At 42.6% G+C, this 24,603-nt stretch overlaps 1 protein-coding gene across 2 annotated transcripts in view; it reads left to right on the top strand.

The window, feature by feature from the left end:
* ebf3a (EBF transcription factor 3a) overlaps window positions 1–24,603 on the top strand; it is a 99,303-nt gene that overhangs the window by 62,100 nt on the left and 12,600 nt on the right. For both annotated transcript variants that reach the window (XM_085170511.1, XM_085170509.1), the window contains 6 exons: window positions 2,256–2,337; window positions 7,053–7,170; window positions 8,853–8,986; window positions 9,089–9,215; window positions 14,099–14,187; window positions 23,523–23,588. In XM_085170511.1, coding sequence (XP_085026637.1) covers window positions 2,256–2,337; window positions 7,053–7,170; window positions 8,853–8,986; window positions 9,089–9,215; window positions 14,099–14,187; window positions 23,523–23,588 — 616 coding nt within the window. The remainder of the gene's footprint in view (window positions 1–2,255; window positions 2,338–7,052; window positions 7,171–8,852; window positions 8,987–9,088; window positions 9,216–14,098; window positions 14,188–23,522; window positions 23,589–24,603) is intronic.

Genomic DNA, 24,603 nt, shown 5'->3' with positions numbered 1-24,603 from the left:
ATCCTGAGCCAGAGTAAATATGTCATCCACACTCTGAAACATAGGATGCATCTGCAAACTCTGATTGGTCAGCAGCTTAAAACCAAACTCGTCCTGAAGCCAGTAATAAGCTGCCTGGAAGCTCTTTAAATGTTTTAGTGTGAATAAAATATTCACACGTGCTTCAGACGGTTTCATTAAACACGTCCGTGAATCTGTCTTACCACGCTAAACAAACCTGGACCAATCAGGAGAAAGCACAGGTAACTTCAGGCATGACAACAGTGATTTGATTAGCTGAACAGGTTTTACTCGTCACCTTCCAAGGTTCTCTACAACAAACTATCTCAACCTCTGTTTCATAGAGAATGACCTGACGTTAAAAGATCATAGAAACACAGACTGAGCAACTTCAATCATTTCATAACTTTTTGTTTAAAAACACAAACATGAATGTACCTGACCTAAAGGGACAGAGATCATTTTTATGTAACGTTTCTTGAATAAAAGCTGTTTAAATGAGACAACGCTTTAGAGAAGAACAGAAAAATCAGTTCAGTTCATTTTTATTTCAAACATTTCAAACGTGCCATTGTTCCATTATTTGTTTGAAAAGGCAGAAGTGTTTACTTATTTGTCCCCACCCCCTCACGTTTGACCTCTCATTCATTTAATTTTCTATTTAGTCTTAAATTAAACAAACAACATATGAAACAAAAGTAAAGCAAAACAAACAGAAATCAAAAACAGCTTCTTTCATATGAAAAAGACAGAATGTGTAAATTTGCAGATTCACAAGTTATGGAAAAAACAAACAAACAAACAAACAAAAAGAACAACAGCACCATTACCAGCAACATCACCGTCCTGGGCTAACCCCGTTTTCTTCATTCTTATAATTATTTAAAATTAGGTTTTTATATTTTAATTTAAACTGTTTTATGTTTTAATTTCTTTTATTTCTTCTGTTAGTCTGTTCCATAATTTAACTCCTGCAATTGAGATAGACATCGTTTGTTGTTCTGGCACTTTGTATTTTTAAATTCCCTCTTAAGTTATACCCACCGTCTCTTTCTATGAACAATTTACAGATTTCTTTTGGAAGCATTTTATTTCTTACTTTATACATTATTATTTATCACCAAGTCTTGGAATTTAAAAGCTTGCATTTTGACAAAGAGTGCATTTGTATGGTCCCTGCACCCACATTATTATTAATCTAATGGCCCTTTTCTGTATTATAGTTATTGTTTGTGTTACTTCTGTATGTTTCCCCAGACCATTCATTTGTCTTATTGTTAAAGAAATTACAATCAGGATCCATGTTGCTGTCATGCACCAATGTCCTATTGTCAATATCTATGAGCTGTTAGTTGAAAACATCTGAGTTGTTTGTGCAGCTCAGTCCCATCATATTTAGCACAGCTTTGCATTTATCAGTTTTATTTTTGTAGGTCCGTCGTCTCTTTGATGACTAGAACCTGCTCTGGTTTAACTCAATGAATATTTTACAGTCTGACGTCCAAGTTCACTGTATTTTCCTTGCTCGTCTTGCAATGTCAGCATTTTTCTTGATTAGGTGTTCGTTTAAATAAACATTTGTACCCTTGAGCTTTCTTCCTCGCTTGAGCAGTTCTTTTTTCTGTTTTCTATTAACAAAACGTATGATAATGGCAGGTATTTGATTTTTGTTTTTCCTTGGAAGAGGATGGCATCCCTCAGTATTTTTACTGTCCATTTCGATACCATTGTTTTTGAAGAAGGCCATTACCTGCTCTCCCCTCTCTCTGTCGCTGCTACCCGTGCACATGTCTGATGCTTGGTTTCCAGTCCGTCACTATCACATCATTTACTCTTGAATATTGTTTGACAGTCTAGGATTCGGTGCTCATATAATTAAACCTCTCTTGAATACTCAAACCTTTATTGTAGAAGTAAAATGTTGCCAAAGTGCTTGCTCATAGGGGGTCATATGATTGTTGGGCTTTTCTCTGTATCTATGAAGCGCCTTGAGGCGACATTTGTTGTGATTTGGCGCTATATAAATAAAATTGAATTGAATTGAATTGAATTGAAAATGTTGATCAACCAGCTCCAGCCTTTTGATCTTAACCTGTGAGATGGTTTCCAGTAGAGCACTCCTGCTCCCAGCTTCACATTTGTGTACAGCAGATCATCCAGTTTGATCTTAGTGTGTGTGTGTGTGTGTGTGTGTGTGTGTTACTGGTTAATAGATATGCAATCAGCCCTGATCACAAACATCTGTGTGTTTGCAGGTTTTTCCTCAAGTTTTTTCTGAAGTGTAACCAGAACTGCCTGAAAAATGCAGGAAACCCACGAGACATGAGGCGGTTTCAGGTAAAACACACACACACACACACACACACACACACACACACACACACACACACACACACACAGATGAATTCATTTCCCTAAAGGGCAGGATATGGCTGTGGATGATCCCATAATGCATTGCAGCGTGGCAGCCCAAGGCTTATTGCTTTGGAGATAAAATATGAGAGGTCATCAGAGACGTCTGTCTGTCCATCCTTCCAATTATTTGTGTTCAGCATCTGTTTGGTGTCTGAATGACGTGTCAGTCACAATCACGCCAGCACAGACAGGATAATTCGACGTTCACTCATCAATAATGAAACTTTAAAAACAAATAATCCTTTGATAGTAGAGCTGCTGTGGAACAAAGAACCTGATGTTCCAGAAGAACACTCGTTCATGAGAATGAGAGTTTGTTCCTAATGATCGCTACTGGATCAGAGTCGGCCCGTCTGATGCTGGTGAGAGAAAGAAACCAGAAGCTTCTCAAACATGAAGCCCCACCAAACAAAGCATGCCTGAAAGCATCAGAAGCTCCAGATGTTGAGGGTATCTGCAGATGTTTATCACCACGGCTACCACAATAGAGTTTTAAAAGATGTGAGGGCGTAATAGCCCACGTAAGCTGCATTTATCTGTGGTGCTTCAGAGCATCAAAATCATAAAACCTTTCTGTAGTAGAAATGTGCTCCACACTGTGGGGCCGTCACCAGATGAGCCGTGCACTAAACCAATACACAACAGAATCTGTCCTTTATGTGTTTTTATCACATTGATCCTCAAAGTCTTTGCAGTCAGGGAACAAAGAAAATAATCATGAAATCTAAATACTTGCACTAAAAGACAGATGGTCATAGCAGTTATTTATTATTATTATTATTATTATTATTATTATTATTATTATTATTATTATTATTATTATTATTATTATTATTATTTATTATTGTTGTTATTATTATTATCATTATCATTATTATTATTATTATTATTATTATTATTATTTATTATTGTTGTTATTATTATTATCATTATCATCATTATTATTATTATTTATTATTGTTATTATTATTATTATTATTATTGTTATTATTATTATTATTTTCTTTTCCCACTATTTTATAGCGATACATATGTGTGTGTGTGTGTTATAATATTGATTTGATTTGATGTTGGTACGTTTGAAAGTGTAGCTGCGTGTCCGTGCAGACACTCAGTAAAAGAAAATATCAGAATGCTGCTCTGGATTTACAGCAGCATAAAAATGTTTACATTTCATTCATGATCTCAGTAAATATAAAGGAGGCAGTAAAGCTGCTGTGACCCTCTGTGTTGTGTCTCAGCGAGAGCCTGCTGACCCCGAGCACCTTAGCTTAACTGAGTGCGCAAATACAGACGCCCCACAGTTAAACACCCTCAACCACGAGAGCTTCATTCATCAGACACTTAACAACGAACACCGCTTATCAGGAAGAAGAGCCCCATGATTGATCCTCATTATTGATCAGACCCATCGTACCATTACGGTCCAAAAGAGCAGCTGAAGGCAGGAGGAGGTGGGAGGAGAGAGGAGGAGCCATAAAACATAAACACATATTTGAAGAAAAAAATGAATACCTTCAAATCTGCAGAAAGTAAACAAAAACTTTGATGTTATTATTGAAGGAAAACATGGAATGAGCTGACAGCATGTGATTTCTGTGATGAACATGTTTCTCCAAAGTTGCTGCATTACGTCAAACACATCAACACGTTGATGAGTCCATCGATGTCTGCAGCACCAACAGCTGACGTAGCATAGCGTCAGCATAGCATAGAAAGTCAGTACAGCCCTAAGAAATGTCAGGTTCACAGCGTCTCCTTCATTGTGCTGTTACCTGTTCACCTGTCATATCACAGGAACCCAGAAACAACAAGACAACACCAGCAGCCTGTTGTTGGTTACACCAGTTCAGTCTGTGGGACCAAGAACTTCAAACCTGCAGTTCCTCTGACATCCAGCAGAGGCAGCAGTCAGTCAGTACATGGCTGATACACAAACCGGCCATTACTCAGTTCCTACCTCGTAAGTTCACGAGGAAGTCCAGGAGAATGCTGCGTTCGGAACAACAGTGTACTGGATGGAAATATCTATTATGTTAGCGTTAACTCAGAGTCAGCTAAAATAAGAATAGCACATTTTTACACCAGAGAATAAAGACGGGCAAAAGATTGATTTCCAAATATACTGGCAGTTCTGCAGTGAGACATCAAAGTTAAATACAACGATGCAGTTATAAAGCTGAACTTTAGCTCAGGAACACATAAAACACTGAAATAAGCCAAACATGAACCATGGATCATCAAAGTGAATTTTATCTCATGCTTAACTTCCACTGGGTGGCGAAAGCGAGTGCCGTGATTCAGGTGTTTCTCATGAGCCTCGACCTCCCGGTCAGTTGACATCTCTGAAAATGCTGGAGCACTTTTGCAAACGGGCAACGATATTTAACTTTACACGTCTGCATTCTCACCTAAAACATCTTTAAAGTTGTGATACAGAAAAAGTAATATTTCAAACTTTACTTAGAGTCTTTGCCACTATTGCTACTTTCCCTCTGGGCTTAATAAAGTCTTCTGATTTTCAGTTTTAGACGAAATGCATTCTGGGATACTTGGCTTCAACAAGCCCAGACAAGTACACACGAGCACATGCAAGTATGCATATTGAGAAACAACCTCTGGTTCGTCTCTAGAGATTATTTCCCCCCTCGTAACAGCTGCAGGGGGGAAGATGTTTTATAACTTGCCTGTTTGCAGTATCAGGGGGATGGCAGGTGGGTTTAGCCGCGAACTGTCTGCTAATATGGCTGCTGTGAGGTTATCGTAGTAACAGGGTATCCAAGGAGTCTGAGAAGCTTGCTAATGTTTAAGCTTCAAAGCTTCAGGAAGCTCTGCGTGATGCAGGGTCTGCAGCTTCATCCCACAGATGTTTTTACAGAAAGGAGATGCCCTACACCTACTGTCCACCTGACCAGCCAATCAGCTTGCAGAGCAGGTGATATTCACTCAAGATGGGATCGAACTTGCAACTTCCACTCCAGGTGTGTGGTCGTATCACTACACTATCCAGCTGCCACAGATTTTACTCACGAAGCTTCACTGCTGCTGAAAGAGAGGAGACGTGTCATTCGAGAAAACTGCCTCTCTCCTCCGTCTGCTCGTTGTCTCACAGCTTCACGCACACACACACACGGTAACACACACACTCGCCGCCACGCCGCGCTGGCCACGCTGACAGGATGTTAAGTCCACTTAAAGCAGCGGGGCAGGGGGAGGGGGGAGACGGGCCAAGCGAGCCGCAGGAGGAGAGGGAGGAGGACGGAGACAGGTGAAGTCAGGTGTGTACTCGTGTGTGGTTGTCGTGGTGACAGCGGGGTGAAGGATGTGCTGGTTAGCCACTGTGGCGACAGAGGACACTTCTACTCGCTCTCAGCGTGACCTTCTGCTCCGTCGCCATGGATCAATGGCAACAACCTCGCCGCGGCAACCAGCCACAGATGATGAATGGCCACAACCTGGCACCTGGCAGTGACATCATAAAGAAGGCGGGTTCATTCAGACAATGAACCTTTTTACGTTTGTCACATCATTTTATTTCCCGTGTTTAAACGCTTTATACTCGTTTAGAGTGTTCCACAGACTTTCATCAGGTCAGAGGTCAAAGGGAACCGCAGAGGTCAAAGAAATATCAAAGCATAAAGTTTACAGTTTGTTGCCAGGAGAACGTCCTCATTATGAAATCTTAATTTTGTTTTAGAAGCCTTTAATTAAAGAGGAAATAATGTCTGACGGTGACATCATCAGTGTGACCAGTGTTGGGAAGGTTACTTTCAAAATGTATTCCACTACAGATTACAGATTACATGCCCCAAAATGTATTTTGTAATGTATTCTGTTACGTTACTCAATGAGAGTAACGTATTCTGAATACTTTGGATTACTTAATATATTATCATGCTGTTTACAACTACATGAATGTCCTGTTGCTGTGATTTATTACTGAAGGTTACTCTCCACACCAACACCAACCAGATGTTTAAATCTGAATATAAATGAGTAACAGTAGGTGGACATTAGGTAAGGCTGCACTTTTTGCAGCGATCTTGTATATAAAACAGGTCCGCGGCTCCGAACCGTAGTAAAGGGACCTCTGGCTAATACGGTGGGTTCTGTGTTGGCTCGTAGCTGAAAACTAGCTTTACTTTGTTGTCTGGGTCAACTTTGCTAGCAGAGACAGAGAGAGGCGTTGAAAGGCTGCTCCAACAGAACTTATTGTTTCAGAGGAAAACACGAACACGGTGTACAGTCGAGTCTTAATAGCTTACTTACAACTGGGCTCGTCAAAAATATTTCTTCACGTCATTATGAGCCGTGAGATTGAGACTCGGGCATTTGAGCCTCTTAATGCGTGTTTTGTTTGGGTTTTCACCGGCGTGGAAACCAAAAATAGAGAGAGCATAGCCTAATATATGAAACAGGAAAGTACCGCCGTGTAATCCATTTATTTCAACAACGTAACTAAATACCACCTTTTTAAACGGTAACTGTAACTGAATACAGTTACTCATATTTTGTATTTTAAATACGTAACGGCGGTATATGTACTCCGTTACTCCCCAACACTGAGTGTGACATCACCAGTGTTTCTGTTCTCTTCCTGCTGTCGTGATTAAATGTGTTTGTTTGTGTCTCTGCAGGTGGTTGTGTCAACGACGGTGAATGTGGATGGTCACGTTCTCGCCGTCTCCGACAACATGTTCGTGCACAACAACTCCAAACATGGCCGCCGGGCGCGGAGACTGGACCCGTCTGAGGGTACGCTTCTTTTCAACTCTTTTTTGCACTCAGATGGTGGAGCTGATGAACAAGTGCCAACCTCTCATCCAAACATGGCGACAGGCTGGGCGTGCTCAAAGGAGAACTTCCTGTCAGAGTTTCAGAGTCCACCAATCACAGTCAGCTCCTGTACTGAGAGCTCTGTCACTGGTCTGACTGGTGTAGGAGATCCGACAGTTGCAGAGAGACGAGTGTAATTTGCTCTGTGCAGAGAAATCAGCCCAGTGGATTGTGGGTAGGAAGACCAGACGCTCCAGGGTCCCCAGAGAGGACAGTGTGTGTCTATGCGTGCATGTGTGTGACTGAGTGTCTTTTCGCGGGCCGTTCAACCTCTTTAATTGCCCTCCTAATTAAAGACAGTTACCATGGAAACCACCCCTCCCAGTCAAAGCGAGGGGAAGTCCCGTGGGTTTGAGCTCTCGCTCATTTTCAGCTCCGCGCACGGTTATTTCTGCACACTTACCTCCGTGCCGTGAACGCTTTCAAACCTGCGAGTTCACCCAGCCGCCCACTCCACCTCAGATCCCCCGTCTCACACAGGAAGTTGTCGTCCATGCATCACGTTCTCCATGTCTAAAGTGAAACACCGCCGGAGTTCATCGTGTTGCTCTACGAACAGCCGAGTGTTTAGATATTAGATCGGTTTCCTGAGAATGCAGCGGAAACTCAGGACCAGGTGGACTCGACAGATGAGTGAAACACACGCGTGTTAGAAACACACGCGTGTTAGAAACACACACTCATCCCTGCTGACAGCCCGGCAACAGCGTGCGACTCTCAGGGTGTGATGGTCAGTGATGTTTGGGTCACTTTATGAGAGATTTTTCTATTTCTAAAACATGAAGCGACAGCGCAGGAGCGTCACAGGAAGTCTGCACCTGACGCCAGCTCACAGAATCGAATAGAATAGAATAGAATAGAGGTCAGGTGCTATAATGCCATTTCAAGTCATCAAGTGATGAGATTAGCTGCCCTACCTCTCTCTCTCACACACACACAGACACACACACACACACACACACACACACACACACACGGTACTTTCATTTCACTTTATAATTAATCTGCAGCCGCACTTGAAAGACGAGAGAGAAGTAGTCATTACCGGCTGAATATGTGTGTGTCTGAGTGTGTCTGTGTGTGTGTGTGTGTGTGTCTGAGTGTGTGTGTGTCTGAGTGTGTGTGTGTGTGTGTTATTGGAGTGAACTAAGCTAAAGCGGATAAAAGCCACGACCCAATTAACATTATGTGTGCGTGTGTGCGTGTGTGTGACCTTCAGTACTGTAGTAATGTAGCTCAATCTTTCTCGACCTGTGGGCCTGGACCCCTCGGAGGTCATGAAAGAGGCTGTTCACAGACAGGCCGCCTGGTTTAAAATGTGGATGTTTTGATGCAGGATGTTGAAATAATGAAATAATGTGTGCGAACGCTGCTTTTCAGGAGTTGAAATGTCGTTTCTCTTCTCTGATTGGCTGATTGGATTCCTAATAAAAGCCAATCAGGGCTCCTGTCCTCTGCTTTCTGAGCATCTGTGGTTCATTAGTGCTATAAAGTTTTAACATGGAACCTCTGCTGGACACTAGAGGAACTGCAGCTTCAGTTAATGAGACGCTTCTGTCTCTCTCTCTCTCCCTCTGTGTCTCTTGGTGTCTCTCGTCCAGCAGCCACTCCCTGCATTAAAGCCATCAGTCCCAGCGAGGGGTGGACGACAGGCGGCGCCACCGTCATCCTCATTGGCGACAACTTCTTCGATGGCCTTCAGGTCGTCTTTGGCACCATGTTGGTGTGGAGCGAGGTAATACCCTTCCGATCAGTTGGATAATTGATCGATGTAGCAAACATTGTGTATTGTGTGTCTCAATACAACAACGATGACTCTTATTATTTCTCTCTCCAGCTGATAACCCCTCACGCCATCCGAGTCCAGACTCCGCCCCGCCACATCCCTGGAGTCGTCGAGGTCACGCTGTCCTACAAGTCCAAACAGTTCTGTAAAGGAGCGCCGGGACGCTTCGTCTATACAGGTAAGGACAGCTCCTGATCATCTGATTGGATAACACCACATTTTACCAGTGTCCTCTAGCAGGAGGCACCAGTTGGGATATTTGGACACCTTTTTAAAACAAAGCTTTATTTCCAGACTTAAAGAATGTTATTTTAGACTCAAACAAGCAGAAATCAGGAAGAAGAAAATGAAGCTTATGTATAAGTTAAACAAGGAAGATCTGTGGTCTCACATTTTCTATTTTTATTATTTAGCGGTCATCTAATTTTGTCTGTATGTTTCCAGTCCAATTTGATTTATAAAGCACTTTAACATAGCCAGCACAGGACCAAAGTGCTGTACAGAAAACAAGTCAAAAAATTAGAATAACAGAAAACAGCAAAAATAAATAAATAAAACACATAATACATATAAATTAAAACAGCCCTATATTAAAAAAGAAAACAAGATAAAACAGCATAGAATCAACTAAAACCAACATCTCACGGGGTGTCAAAGGTCAGGGTAAAGATGGGCCAGTCTAACCACTAAACAACCCTGACTTCAACAGCACTCAGATGAGTCAGTAATAAGATCAGTTTTAAATAGATTCTGATGGTCAAACATCTGAACCGCTGCAGGTGCAGGTAACATCTGTCTGGCAGCTGCTCCAGCTTTCTTTCTCTATTTGTTGTCAGACTGGAGAACATTTCTTCTCTCCATGTGTCCTCATATCCAGAGATGGGCAGTAACGCGTTACTGTAATTTGATTACTTTTTTCAAGTAACGAGTAAAGTAAGGGATTACTATTGCAAAAACGGTAATTAGATTACCGTTACTTTCCCGTAGGAACGCTGCGTTACTAAAACCGTGATTTTTTGCGAGAATGTCTCATGACAGTGACGTAAGCGAGTGCGACGTTCGTGACAACAGCTGTGTGCAGATCAACAATGGATCATATATCGAGTGCAGAGAGAGTATGAGCGTGCAGCGTTTAAAGCGTGGAAGTACTGACCTTACTTTGAGTTTGATTCCATAAAAAGTGACAAAAACATTAGTGTCCGTTGTGCGTGGGAAGAAAACTTCTTTTTACAGCGAAAAAAACCCTAAACTTCCAAACAAGCACCGAGTAGCTACGACGTAATGGGAAACTCACAGAGAAACTCGCGGATTCTTCCACTGACCGCTGCACACCTGCACCAGGGTAACCCTCCGCCTACCCCACTCCTGCTTTACAGGTGAAAATAGAGCAACAGGACCGCTAGTCTTTGACTTTATTTATTTTCTGCTGTGTTTTACTTGCATCTATTTGAAAGACTGAGTGTAAACACACAAAAAATTTTATTTTATGTGCTGGAATGTGCAGAAAATAGGTTTAAATGTTAAACTAATTTCTTCCAGTCAGAGAATGTTGCAGATAATTAAATGTTTGCTTGATGCATAAAGTTAAAAGATTAAAACTAATAAAACAAGTTTTAAAAAGAGACTTTTCCGTTTGATTACATTTTGTATGATGATTATGCAGAAAAAGTAGAATTGGGCTGAAAGATCTATCACTTTATCACCTATTCAGGTTGTAAATCGTGTTTTTAAAAACGAACTAAGTAATTAATTACTTTTGAAAATAAGTAATCAGTAAAGTAACAGGATTACTTTTTTGGGGAAGTAATCGGTAATTAGTTACTGATTACTTTTTTCAAGTAACTTGACCAGCACTGCTTATATCCTCCTCTTCTCTCTCTTTATGTTTCTTTTATCTCCGTTCATGCTGCATTGCAGTAATTATACACATTCAAATCCCATTAACCCGAAACATCTCTGGACCTTTACGTTAATGACCTCACACTAACACTCACTTGTGCGTGTCTGTGATGTCATCAGTCACATGTTCACACAGCAGCAGATCAGAGGGATCCACCACCTCCGCCCTACAGTGCCTGCTCTCAGCATGCGGGGGAAGGAAACAGGAAGTGATGTTGAATAATACAGAGCTCATCCTCAGTAGCAGGTCTCAGTCAGGTTTTTCTGCATTAGGCAGATCAACACGTGAATGAGAAGCGCTGGCACGAGATCTAATATCATATTTAACTTGAATAAATGTAATTTAAATTTAATATTTCTCAGACTGAAGTTTTTCCATTAAATTAGATCAGATTAGGGTTTTCATGTCACAGAGTACATGGGTCAAACCTTTCAGCTGGAGCTACTGAACATGTGGCCTAGTTTCCTGTATTCATAATTAAAATCAATTTATGAAAAATAATTTTCTTAAGTATTTAAATTATAAATAAATTATGAATAAATAAGATGGTAGTGCGAAAAGCAAGCAGCTAATCCTCGAGCTTTTAAAGGCATGTCGTGAATAATGTGAGTATTTACTAAAGGAACAAGCACCATAATGTTGGGGATTACCATCACTCTTCCTCAGTGGCTGAAATCATTTAAAACGATGACACACGAATATAGACGTACAGCTTATCTTTATCACATACACGGCTGCATGTACGTGTGAAGTACGTGAGTAAAGTAGAGCAGATCAATGGTGGAAACCCCGCCAACGCACATAAACGACACCGCTCCGCTCGTTATGGTTTCTCTCTGTGTGTGCGCTCAGGCAGACACACGGCTTCAGCTGTCATGCAATTTCCATGAGTATCGATCTCAAAGTATTGATCGCTCCAACGCCTCCTGTCTGACCCACCTTCAGATTTTCACTTCCTCAACACCCTCACACACACACACACACACACACACACACACACACACACACACACACGTTTTCAAACTGTAACCCTGACACTAAAACCACATTTTGAGCCTCAAAAATGTTTCCAAACAGGTATTTTGTCCCCATAAGTGACTGTTGGTCCCCACAAGTATAGTAGTAAGCTACTGCCCTCACAAAGATGTCTAACACACACACACACACACACACACACACACAGAGCGGACCCTGCTGGTCAGACCTGAGTGTGAGGGAATTGCAGCGCCTCTACACGTGTCGATCGCTCCGAGCTTCTCGTCTCATCTGTATCGACGTCCTGCTCTGCAGACACTGCAGCCTGAACTGTCTGACAGTAAAACTCACTTATTAAACGAATACATACAAAATAAATCAGGACTGTTGTTTCACAGTAAAATACGTCATTTGTGCAGCTGAGCCGCAACAGTGCCAACATTTCTTCAGGTTCAGTTTATCATCGAGATGAACGTCTCCTCATCCAAAGCACCAGAAACAAAGTGGGTTCCACATAAAGCTGTGCTGATGTTTGACAGGTGTACACACCTGACAGGAGCATAAAACACCGCCAGCCTGCGCACGATTACTGACGACTCACTCAGCGCTGAGGGTGGAGCTGAGGCGTCTCCTCAGATAGCCGGGGACTGACAGATCCACGCTCTGTGTCGTGTCTGATCAATTCAAAGCCATCAAATCTTTATTAGCAGCCAATAGAAACAGCAGATCAGTTCAGCGGCAGCAGTCTGTGGCAGTTACCACGGGGACGCTCCATCACAACTTATCGATTGGATGGTTTCACTGTCTGCCGGTGTGCCTGATTAGAGCGCTTGAGTTCAGACAATTAGCCAATCAGATAAAGACTTTAATGACAGCTGGTTGGTTCAGGTGTTCCAGAGTTTATTAAACTGCAGTGAAACATGAAGACATGAATCAAGAGCATCGTTCATTCGTCTTAGCTCAGTGTGCAGAATGACATCGGCGTTTTTAGCAGCTCAGGTGTCTCAGGGCTGAATGTGGAGTCGTGGTCATGTGACCTATAGTTGTCCAGGTAAAAGCCACATACGAATGAAATACAACACATAAGAATAAAACAGTCACGTCAACACAAACACGCAATAACAGGTCATTAATAACAGCCACACAGCATCACCGCCAGCCCCGCTGCGCAGCTGCACATGCCGTCCAAACATGGCGTCCTGAACAGTCGCTGATGCGCCAGCGAAAGAGGAAAACGCTGCCAGGTTCAGGTGGTAACTCTGACATCTTCTACCTGATGATCAGGTGTTACTGCTCTGCATGTGGACACGTGTCCTTAAAGACGCAGTGAGGATGCATTCAGGTTTGATCCAGGAGGACTCGGAGCGACTGCAGGTGGAAGAAACACAGGTGACAGTAAAGTGTGTAACAGTCAACAACACAAGGTCACAGCCACTCGCACAACTATAGATAACACAGACATCTGGAGAGCTAACACACTCTTATAACTGCTGCCTGTCACGCCCTGTGAGCCTTCAAGGACTGAACACACACACACACACACAGTTTGATGTATAGGAGAGTCGGTCTAAAGCTTGTTAAATGCAGCTGAACCAAGACGGGATTATGATTCATGCACTTCACACACACACACACACACACACACTCTGAGTCCTGGCTGTGCTCGGCTGCGTTCACTGACGCTCTGATTTATCACCTCCCAACCAGTTTAAACTGTAAATGATGTTAGAGGAGAGAGGAGGGGAGGGGAAAACAAAAAATGAACAAGTCTGATGGATTCGGCGTGTCTGAGGGTTGCAGATTCGCCGCGATGTGCACGGCTGCAGTTATTACACCTGACAAAGAGCGGCATAAATTATCAGTTCAAACTGAAGTGTGTGGTTTCCCGTCAGCGTGACAATGACGCCTCCGTGTGTTTCCTCCCGTCGGTCTAATCCAATCAGCCCGTCAACTTCCTGGAGTATTTTCATTGACATTTATTTTTTCCTTTGTTCTCTCTGTGCACGACTTACATGTTTAATCCAGAGATAATCTGAAATGCTCACATGTAATCTGTGAGAGGAGTGTCTCACGTCTTCTCCACGGCAGTCTGAGCAGCTGAAGACTTTAAAAAGTTTAACTAGTGAACGAATGTGACGATATGAATGTTGTGAGGTGTCTAACGAAAAGACCTGCTCCCTCCTCAGCGTTAAACGAGCCTACCATCGATTATGGCTTCCAGAGGTTACAGAAGGTCATCCCCCGCCACCCCGGAGACCCGGAGAGACTGCCGAAGGTAGGACGCGCTCAGACACGCAATCGTTTTATACAAACACACAGAATAAGTGATTATTGTCGCTGTGTTTTTTCCATCAGTCTGCGTTCTGGTTGGCTGCTCAGAGTCCTGATAATCATCAGCTGCATCCACCGACTCTGCTGTTTAACTTGTTTTGTGTGTCCACTCAGACCGACTCGCAGCTTCTAACAGACACACACATCAAACCTGTAGTTTGGACACCAGTGTCTGCTTTCACGTTTGTCCTGGTTTGGCTGAATTTGGTTTTATATATAAGTCGATACTTGGGTTGCTGCCTTCTTATCTATGTTCCCTGCTTGTAATGAAACATGCTGGTCGGTATTGTCTTCGTCCGCATGGTTACTTGTTGCTTTCTGCTCCATTTGCCCGAACTGAACCTGGTAAAAGAGCTTTTGTCCATTCAGCACCCTCGGCTTGGAACAAACTGCAGAACGACGGGAAGATGACTGAATTTATTTCATTAAGTGCTTTTAAATCTAAACTACGAATCCTTGGGGCCAAGTCCATAACATGCAAATGTTTCAATTAGATTGATTGTCATTTTAACTGAATTTTTTATTTATTTATTTATTCTTATTTGTATTTTATTGAATTTTATTTTATTTTATTTGTATTCACTTATTTGTTATTTACACTTATTTATATGTATTTCACTTATTGTTGCATGTGTGTTGTTACTGTTACAATTTCTGTAACTGTGAGACACATGCTGATCTTGGCCAGGTCTCCCTTGAAAAAGAGGTTTTTAATCTCAATGGGACTTTCCTGGTTAAATAAAAGTTAATAAATAAATACATGATGAATCCAGCATGTCCGCTTGCCACCGCATTACCACACGTGTGATATTCCAGAGAAAAGGCTGACGGTAAAGTCAGCTGGTCAGTGAACGATCTGTAATGAAGCAGGAACTTCACATTCCCCCAACGCCCTCAGTCTGCTGGCTCCACGTTCTCTCTCCCAAAGCCTAATATTTTACGCTAGGTGACAAATCGTCAACATATTACGTTTTCGGCTACCCACCACGTTCCTAAATGACGACCTCGGAAAAATGAGGAAAAATGAGAACCGTATGGACTCAATCTACACATGTTTGCTCTTTTTCTTCAAATCGCTTAGAAACACGCTAAAAAAAAAAAAAAAAAAAAAAAAAAAAAAAAAAAAAAAAAAAAAAAAAAAAAAAAAAAAAAAAAAAAAAAAAAAAAAAAAAAAGAAACACGCTATTTAACATCATTACAGTCATGGTTAAGGTCAGGAAAAAGGTTATGGTTGGGGCTAGGGATAAGGTTAGGTTTAGGGCTGGAATACAGGGCTGGAACGTCTATTACCGCGGGAGCGTCATTGCACTGGATTTCGGCCATAACCCGCCGCGTACCATAAGAACGCCGAAGGCCACCGTTTGCGTTCCTCAGGAACGCCGCGGGACGTGACAAAACGTCGGCATGTTACGCCTCGGGAGTGAGAACGGGCTCGTCAGAACCAGCAACGAGTCCTGCGCTTGTCTGTTGAAGAAGGAAGCTGCTTCCATGATGTTCTCCTTTTATGCTACCACTCCTGTTTGCTGTTGTGAGGATGTTGTTTAGTTTCCAGTTCACAGCTTTTCGATCAGACTCTGAAAATCATCCCACATTTCTCATTGGTGGAAGCCAGAGTTTTTCTTTTTAAGCTCACACTTTCACATCTTTTACCCATTTTAGATTTGGGGACTTTTTTCCAGATGGGTTCAAACAATCAAAGCAAAGAGACAGAATCAGAGTTTTCCGTTTAGGGTGGACATTTAAAAACTGCTGTGCTGCTTCAGGTCAACAGTTCAGTGTGTGTGTATGTTTGTGTGTTTCAATAATAACTCATAAAGCAGGTTTGGGATGGTCAGGCTGTCCTGATCCTGGATTAGCTGTCCAGTTTAGAGGAACCAGGATAAGATGTTTATACATATCAGGCCTAATCTGGATTCTCCAGATTCGGATCAGAAGCGGGATGCTGATGTCAATTATCCGACACTTCTATTCACCCCCTCGTTTAATGAACAACCTTGCAGTAGTTGAAAGAGAATTTCTCCAGTGTGCTTTCAGCCTCCAGCTGCTCTGATGTGAGCTGACATGCTGTTAGCTCCATAATGAAAACCACATCTTTAATAATTCATCTGTAATGGTTTTATTCAATTACCCACGCTGCCTTGTGCTCAGCGTGCAGCCGAGTGACTGTTGACCACAGAAACGCTAATAACTGGAAATAATCCCGACTGTTTCGGGGGGCTGAGTCGGGTTTACGTGTGACGGGTTGTGCACTCGTGACATCACACAGGTCACAAACCTGGTCACGACCATGTTCTGGCGAAGCACACACGGCTGATCTCCCTGTGTGTGTTCAAACAGCGGTGCCTTGTGAACACTTGGTGCTACCTCAATACACAAATACACCTGTGATTTGAAAGCAGTTATAAAAAGGGCCGCGACCCAGCCCTCACATTGGAAGCTCTTATTTCATGGACGCTGTCACGATCAGCAGTAGATCCACCGATGCTGTCTCTGTAGGTGCAGTTGTATTGTGCTGGTGGTTTCTTCCTTCCCGCTGTCACCAAGTGCTTGCTCATAGGGGGTCGTATGATTGTTGGGTTTCTCTGTATGATCGTAGAGTCTTGACCCTACAATATAAAGCACCTGGAGGCGACTGCTGCTGTGATTTGGTGCTGAATGAAAGAGAAGTTTGCTGATAGTCTCACTGAAGCCTGTGATTGGTTGATTGCACTGTAGTTTTGTTTGATACACCTGTTCAAAGTGTGCTCGCAAGTATGTGAACAGTTTCCTGTTGAGCTTTGAAGCAGTAGGAGGTCAGTTTGCTCTGTGTTTTTGAGGTGGAGGCTAAAGATGGCAGTTTCAGAAACCAAAGCTACTTCCTCCGTGTCCTCGTCAAACATGTGAGCTGGTGACAGTCACATGATGAGACATTTTCTGAGAGTGACACCTGCTTCTGACCCTACAGACGGACGGTGTTTGGGTTTGGTGCCATAGCGACACCAAAGATTAAACTTTAAAGTGTCGGTATGTGCGGCAGCTGCCGTCAGTCATCCCGGCACGGACGCCACGAAACACGTTGAGGTCAGAAACAAACAAACCCAGTGACACACACACACACACACACACACACACACACACACACACAGCTTGAAGGAGAGATCACTCTGTTAGTCCAGATTACAGGACAGTTCACACTAACCTCAGTGTTAAAGCTGTTTCCATGGTGATCAAGTGACCCTGCATTCATCATCATTAGCTGTCCGTCACACACACACATATATACACTTGTATGTGTGTGTGTTTGTAGAATTTAATGCTCTTTCCTGTGTGTGTGTTGTGTGTGTGTGTGTGTGTGTGTGTGTGTGTGTATGCCAATCTCTTTTCTTGCCACATGGCTGCACTCGCTGATTACCTGATTTGACTGTTTCAACCTCCCTGTTTGCCAATGGGCTTTATACACACACACACACACACACACACACACACACACACACACACACACACACACACACACTTTTCAGCCTTTCTCTTATCTGATTTATAAAAAATAACTCCTCTGTCGTCTTGTTTCTGTTTCTGTCCTGCATAATAAACTCTGAGCTGTTTTCATAAATGTCCGTGTTTCGGATGTTTTCATCCAGATGTGGGTGAAGAAGCCCTGCAGATGTTCAGTTTGTGGGGGTGTGCACGTAGCCCTCGTGTGAGATTGTGGTTAATCTGCTCACGCTCAGTGACAGCCTTCAGTTTTCCTTTTGATGGAGTTGGTTGGAGTAGAGAACTCTAACACATTAACATCTGCTTAATGCTACTTATCTGGGTCCGCGTCTCAGGGGCAGCAGGCCAACAGAGATGGGCAGATCTCCTTCTGCCACCAACTCCTCTGCTGGGGACAACGCCAGCATGTCCTGGGTCTGACCCTCCCAGCTGTATGTGGCCAGATGTCAAACCAGTGGTGGCTCCACCCTCAGCCTCTGATGAATGAGCCCCTCACTCATCTCTAAAGGTTCAGCCTCCAGCAGATGAAGCTCATTTCTGCTCCTTGTGGTCATAGCTGAGGGTAGATCAGTAAACTAACAGCTACACCTTCACCCTCACCTTCGCACAATAGACTGGCCACTGTGTCCTGTGTGGGTGTGATTGTTGGTTTTTAGCGTTATTTTTTGTTATCCTTTTTATCATTAACTCGGTTTCCCTGGGTCTTTTCCTGTGTGTTTTGAATAAATCTTGTTTTTTTGGTACCGGTACTGGTTTTATTTTGTTGTATTTATCTGCGACACCTTAAAGGCCGGCCCGTGAAAATATTGTCCGACATAAACCGGTCCGTAGCGCAAAAAAGGTTGGGGACCGCTGACCTAAGGAGCCAATTAATTCGTGGATGTGGATCAGAAGGTGGATCCAGATGTTTGGTTAAGCTTTCAGAAACCCCGTCTCAGTGGGAAACCTCCCTGAATGAGCCCCACTCAGCTTCAGCTGCTTCTGAGGGTTACAGAGTTGTGACCAACATCCCTGTGCGCTGCTAACATCACTCGTATGTTGCTGAAATACGCTGCTGTTATTATTTAGTGTCTGCAGAGGTCAGGGCTCTCTGCACTTTGAAAAATCTTTTTGTGGCTTTCCTATTTTCTCTTAAACGTGGGGCTCGTCCAGGATTATCTGATGTTTCTGTAAAAGCCTTCTGTGTGGAAGTCCTTCTCAGTGAGGAGGAAGTTTGTGAGAGCGGTTTGAAGTAAAAGAACTCAAAGAGGTTTGCTTTTCTCTATTTTCCTACTCGTCAGATTTTGGGGTCAGTAATCACAGAGACACGTGTTTGTTTGTAGGGAACAGATCCACGGCTCGGTTTGCGGAAGCTGTGAATCGGTTTGTAGGCTAAAGTGGGCCAATTCTAGGATCAGAGCTTTGGGGGTGCTGAGCACCCAGAGAGCTGCCCAGCCAGGCAAGATAAACTTTACTCTGTCAGTCCCTGCATCCCTAAATGTTCTCCCGAGTTCTCTCTGACTGTCTCCTTGGTGCATTTAAACCTGTTCCTCCCTGTCCTCATCGTCTGTTGTCTTCGTCTCCGTTATCAGTCATCATAATTTTACCATCTCTTTGCAAGTCTGCAAATTTCTTTATTAAATCATAAGATTCTTAAATTCATCAAGTCTCTCTGTGCCTGGGTCCTCGTCACAAAACATGACATCACTGCTTTGTACATTTTAACACAATTTAATCCCACATTTGTGAAAGAAAAGAAAAAAAACCTTTTTTAAAGTCTGTAACAAAACCATCAAATCTGATCAAGGTTATTTAAATGCTGCCAAAGAAGAATGGATTGGAATAGAAAAAATCCTAACCTTAATTACTGGGAGAATAATGAATGATGCTCATAGTGAGTAAAAAGTAAACTGAGTGCATTTTTATGACAGAGATTCACCTTTAACGTTTATGTATAATATAATACAGATACATAAAAAATACACTCCAAAAATAGAATATAGTCCTTGAATGTATAAAATATTAATAAAAAATATAAAAACTTCCAGATTGTGTGAGTAAAATTAGTTTTCTCTTTGTCAGTTTAACAGTTTCTGCCTGTCACTGTTCCCTCTCTGTTTCCTTACCTGGTTCTTCCTGAACTTGTTCTTTCTCCTCACGTTCCCTCTTTCCTCTCTCCCTCTTTGGACTGACAATCATACACAAATAGATTCAATTAGATGAAAAAAAATTACACTAATATGAAAAAAAACAAAAAGTCTTCTCTCAGTGTACTTTCGACCAAAAGGAAAAAAAAACACACGAACATCTAATAAAAGATATAAATACTAAAACACTGATCCAACATTATCCTTTATTGACGGATCATTTGATTTTACACTTTTACCTGAATGTGGCTCCTTTTTTTGGAAAAAACTTCCTTATATCCATTATGAACCTGGCTGTCTCTCTGTACACACACACACACACACACACACACACACACACACACACACAACAGGAGTTATAAGGTTAATGGGCATCCAGTCAGTTAGCTAGTTAGTATCCATTTCAAACAGGACAGTGGTAACAACAGCAGGCTACGGACAATTTTAAGTTTTAGATTTTAAACAGGCTGTATACATTTCAATGGGAGCAACAGGACGGTGAAATGTCGCTGAATTTACTACAGAGCAGGACAGATTGTAGGGTAGCAAACATCGTCGGAAAACACGTTTTCAACACTGCAGGTTACCTGGTGTAATGTTTTTCAGTTAAAAAGAAACATGGTCTGACTCCTACCAACTATATAAAGAGTAACTGAAGGTTAAATGCAGCTAACATGTCCTGTTTCAAGCCAGACACTAACACCTCCGCTCCGCTGCGTCTCAGCTCTGGCAGGAAGGGCGCTAAAGCCAGAGCAGGGGAGAGCTGGAACAAACCATTATGGGAGAGGGGGTTATCTATACTTTTGTTGTTAAAATATTACGTCTCAACCAAGTACTGTATGGTTTTTATATTTTTAGTAGTGTGTCACACAAACAGCAAATATTGTCAAAAAAAGTAAGACATTTTTGGGGTGCTTTGATTAATTTTGGGGCGGCTTCAGCACCCCCAAAGATGGGCTAAAACGGCGCTGTGCTAAAGGGAGCCAACTGCAATATTTGGAAAATACTGAGTGAACCCTGCAAATGATGGCAGAAGTCAGAGTGGAGCAGCGAGTGATTGATGGTTTACATGAATCATGTGACACAGAAGCTTCTGAGAAATTAAACCTGTGACATCATCACCTGTGTGTGGTGTGGATCCACAGCCCAGAAACATCTGCGGTTGGTCATTGATTGCATTTCACTTTCAGGAAATGACCAGCTGATTGCCAGAGTTTCTTCTGTGTGACCACATGACACAGGTCAGCCGGGGGTCCGTCTCAATCTAATCGATGCATGTCAGTCTAGTTCGTCGCTGTGACTCGCTGATTTGTTTCTGTGATGAGTTGGGGAGCAGCGTGTAAGTCAAGTGTAATCCATGTGTCAGAGCTTCAGTTTGAAGCTTCTTCGAAGCTCGGCCAGCTGATGAAGGCCAAAAAGCCACACCGTTATTTCTTATACAGCAGCGAGCTCAGTGTTAGCTTTTACAGTTTTTACATTCATGAATCCATCTCGGTGAAAAGACTCGCAGCGCCACAGGTTCTTCACCTGAAAGGACGCCCGGCCGGTCACGCAGGTGTCGCTCTGACTTTTCTCATCAGTCATGCAGATAAAAGAAAGTTTGGAGCTTCGACAGTTTTCATTCTTTGTCTGCATGAACAGTGAGCTCCACCTGCTGTTTACCTCATTTACTCAGACTAGTAAACACAGAAAAATAATAACTCCTGTGTTTCATTCAGAAAAAACTATTAGGTGGGTGTTTTCAGGGTTAATTTATAATGACGGGCTCCACTATGTGTGGATGGAGGCTGTCGTGATCACAGGGAGGATTTGATTTGATCCTTTGTGATCTTATTTAGTCAGACTTTTTCATCTCAGTGTAATTATTCATCATGTTTCAGATATTAAAGTTCATTTCCTGCTGCTGGAGCTTAAAGACAGGATCAGTTCGTGTGTGTGTGTGTGTGTGTGTGTGTGTGTGTGTGTGTGTGTGTGTGTGTGTTGAGTTAAAAGAATAATTGGTTTCCTCCTCGGTGATGACATCCCGCCCTCCAGCTCTAACCTCGTTCATGTGTGTGCAGAGAGGTGCTCGTCATGTGACGGCGTAACAGCGAAACACTTGTAATAATGAGGCTTTCATTTGTCTCTATAAACACAGTGTGTGTGTGTGAGTGTGTCGACACACTGGAACGTCGCTCTGCATAAATGAGCAGATTAAAGACGATCGGAGGCTGAAAGCTCCTTCACAGAAATGACTTCCCCTCTCATGGTGTGCGTAACACACACACAGAGCTGGGCTGGCAGTAACCTGACAGTCACAGTGTGTAAAACTGGCCGTAAATCACAGTTCATAACATTTATTTGTGATCCAAGAAATGATATTTGTAACGGTGAAAGGACAGAGGAGAGAGAAAGGGAGGAAGGGAGGGGGGAAACAAGAAAAAGGAGAAAAATGGAGAAGAAGTGAGAACAAAGGAGGATTAGAGGAAAGAGGAGAAGAGAAAAGAGAGAAAATGCATGCAGGGTAAGAGAAAAAGAAGGAGTGATTGATGGGCAGCAATTAGAGGGAGGGATAGAATGAACAGAGCATGGAGAAAAGCAGAGTAGTGGACGGATGCTGGGATGGAGGGGAGGAGGAAGAGGCGAGGAAGAGGATGAAGGGGGCGGGGTTAATTGAAAAGCCTCCTGAAGAAGTTTGTAATGAAAAGCAGCAGATTAACTGAGAGTGTGTTTAATTAAGATAAAGACTAAATGAAGCATTGTTCTGTCACTGCCTGATTACACGCACACGAACACACACACGCACACACAAACATGCACGCACACTCACACACACACACATACACACACAAACATGCACGCACGCACACACAGTGGCAGCTGTTTATTGAGCTGCATTTAACACTAAAACTGCTCATTGAAGTGAAATGCTTCAGTTTTTAAGAGGCCCAGAGAGTGTGTGTGTGTGTGTGTGTGTGTGTGCATGTTTGTGTGTGTGTGTGTGTGTGTGTGTGCTCTGTGAGGTGTAACTGAGCTCTGATTAACATAAACACTGTTTAAATCTTCCAGTTCAGGTACAAACACACAGAAACAGAGGGACCCCTGCTGATGTTTACAAGCTGTGATTGTTACTGATCTCTGCACTGCATGCTTTCTCTATGCAGATGACACCCAGCTCTATCTGTTCATGAAGCCAGATAACACACACCAACGAGTTAAACTGCAGGAATGTCTTAAAGACATAAAGACCTGGATGGCCGCTAACTTTCTGCTTCTTAATTCAGATCAAACTGAGGTTATTGTACTCGGCCCTGAAAATCTTAGAAATATGGTATCTAAGCAGATTCTTCCTCTGGATGGCCTTGGCCTCCAGTAACACTGTGAGGATTTTCACAGGTTTCTTCCTGTTAAAAGGGAGTTTTTCCTTCTCACTGTCACCAAGCTCTTGCTCATAGGTCATTTGATTATTGGGGTTTTGCTGTGTTGTTGTAGGGTCTTTACAGTATGAAGCACCTGGAGGTGGTTGCTGTTGCGTTTTGGTACCATATGAATAACATAATATTAAACAGAATTCATTAGAGCTGTTGAAAATGTTGCTGCAGCCTGTTCACACCTGTTCACACCTGTTCACAAGTGACACTGGCAACACGACTTCATCGGCTTTTGTTACGGACCTCATGTTCTCCTCTTCTTCTTTCAGGAGGTGCTGTTGAAGAGAGCAGCAGACCTGGTGGAGGCGCTCTACGGGATGCCTCATAATAACCAGGTAAGCTGCTCACCTGTCTACACACATCAGCTGACATCAGTGTGTTTACCTGTGCAGGTGACCCTGATTTACAGATTCTTGTTGACATATTCAATTCAATTTTATTTATATAGCGCCAAACCACAACAAAAGTCGCCCCAAGGTTCTTTATATTGTACAGTAGATCGCACAATATTGAGTCTAAAGGCTGACCGGAGACGGGGTGTGCGCATGAGCTGTGGCTGCAAGTGCAACATACACGACGTCATGTGGCGTCGGCTCGTGTCCACACACCGAGGACGCCGCTTCAGTTTGAATCCGTTTGAATCTTTGTGTCTTTGAGGAGGAACACGAGTAGAAAATACAGAATGAGGCGACACAAATAGGAAGTGTTCACTGTTAAGTTAAACTCTGTGAACAAACTTAGTGAAACAAGCTGTGAGCGCGTGTCTGTTAATCCAGGAAACAGTGCTTCAGATTTATTGGACAATTAAAAAAAATGTAATCTGTCAAAACGTGTTTCAAACTAAGAATGATGTCATTATTTATTCATCAAACAACAAAATGAATTCATGTTTTTATACCCAAATAAGAGCCGGCACAGAATTGAATTCAACCACTCAAATGGATGAAGACAAACTGAACGCTGAGAGCGAAACACAGCTGAAGTATCTCCACCTGTCCAGCAGAGCGCTACTGATCCACGTTATCACGTCTGGTTTCAAAAACTCTGTGATGTCATCTTTTACTTACAGCCATTGTGTCTAAACCAGCGCACCGCCTTTTGCTCTGAGACGTCACCATGATTTCACTTCAGTGGTTTGAGCAGCTTCAGCTTCATGGACATGAGTGTAAACAAACTGTCTACGATACGAGCTGCACGAGTCTGACAGAGAGAATATTTATTCATTTTTACACAGTTTTACTGGATTGGCCAATCACAGTAAGGACAGTCAACGTGATCAGAACCAATAATCATGTTTTACAGATTATTGATGACATCATCATCAGACTGTCTCACAGTTCAAACCGGAGC

This window comes from Neolamprologus multifasciatus, chromosome 8, assembly GCF_963576455.1.
Source record: "Neolamprologus multifasciatus chromosome 8, fNeoMul1.2, whole genome shotgun sequence".
NCBI classification, from domain to species: domain Eukaryota; kingdom Metazoa; phylum Chordata; class Actinopteri; order Cichliformes; family Cichlidae; genus Neolamprologus; species Neolamprologus multifasciatus.
Note: the sequence above shows the minus strand (reverse complement) of the source record. Positions and strands in the feature narration are given on the sequence as shown.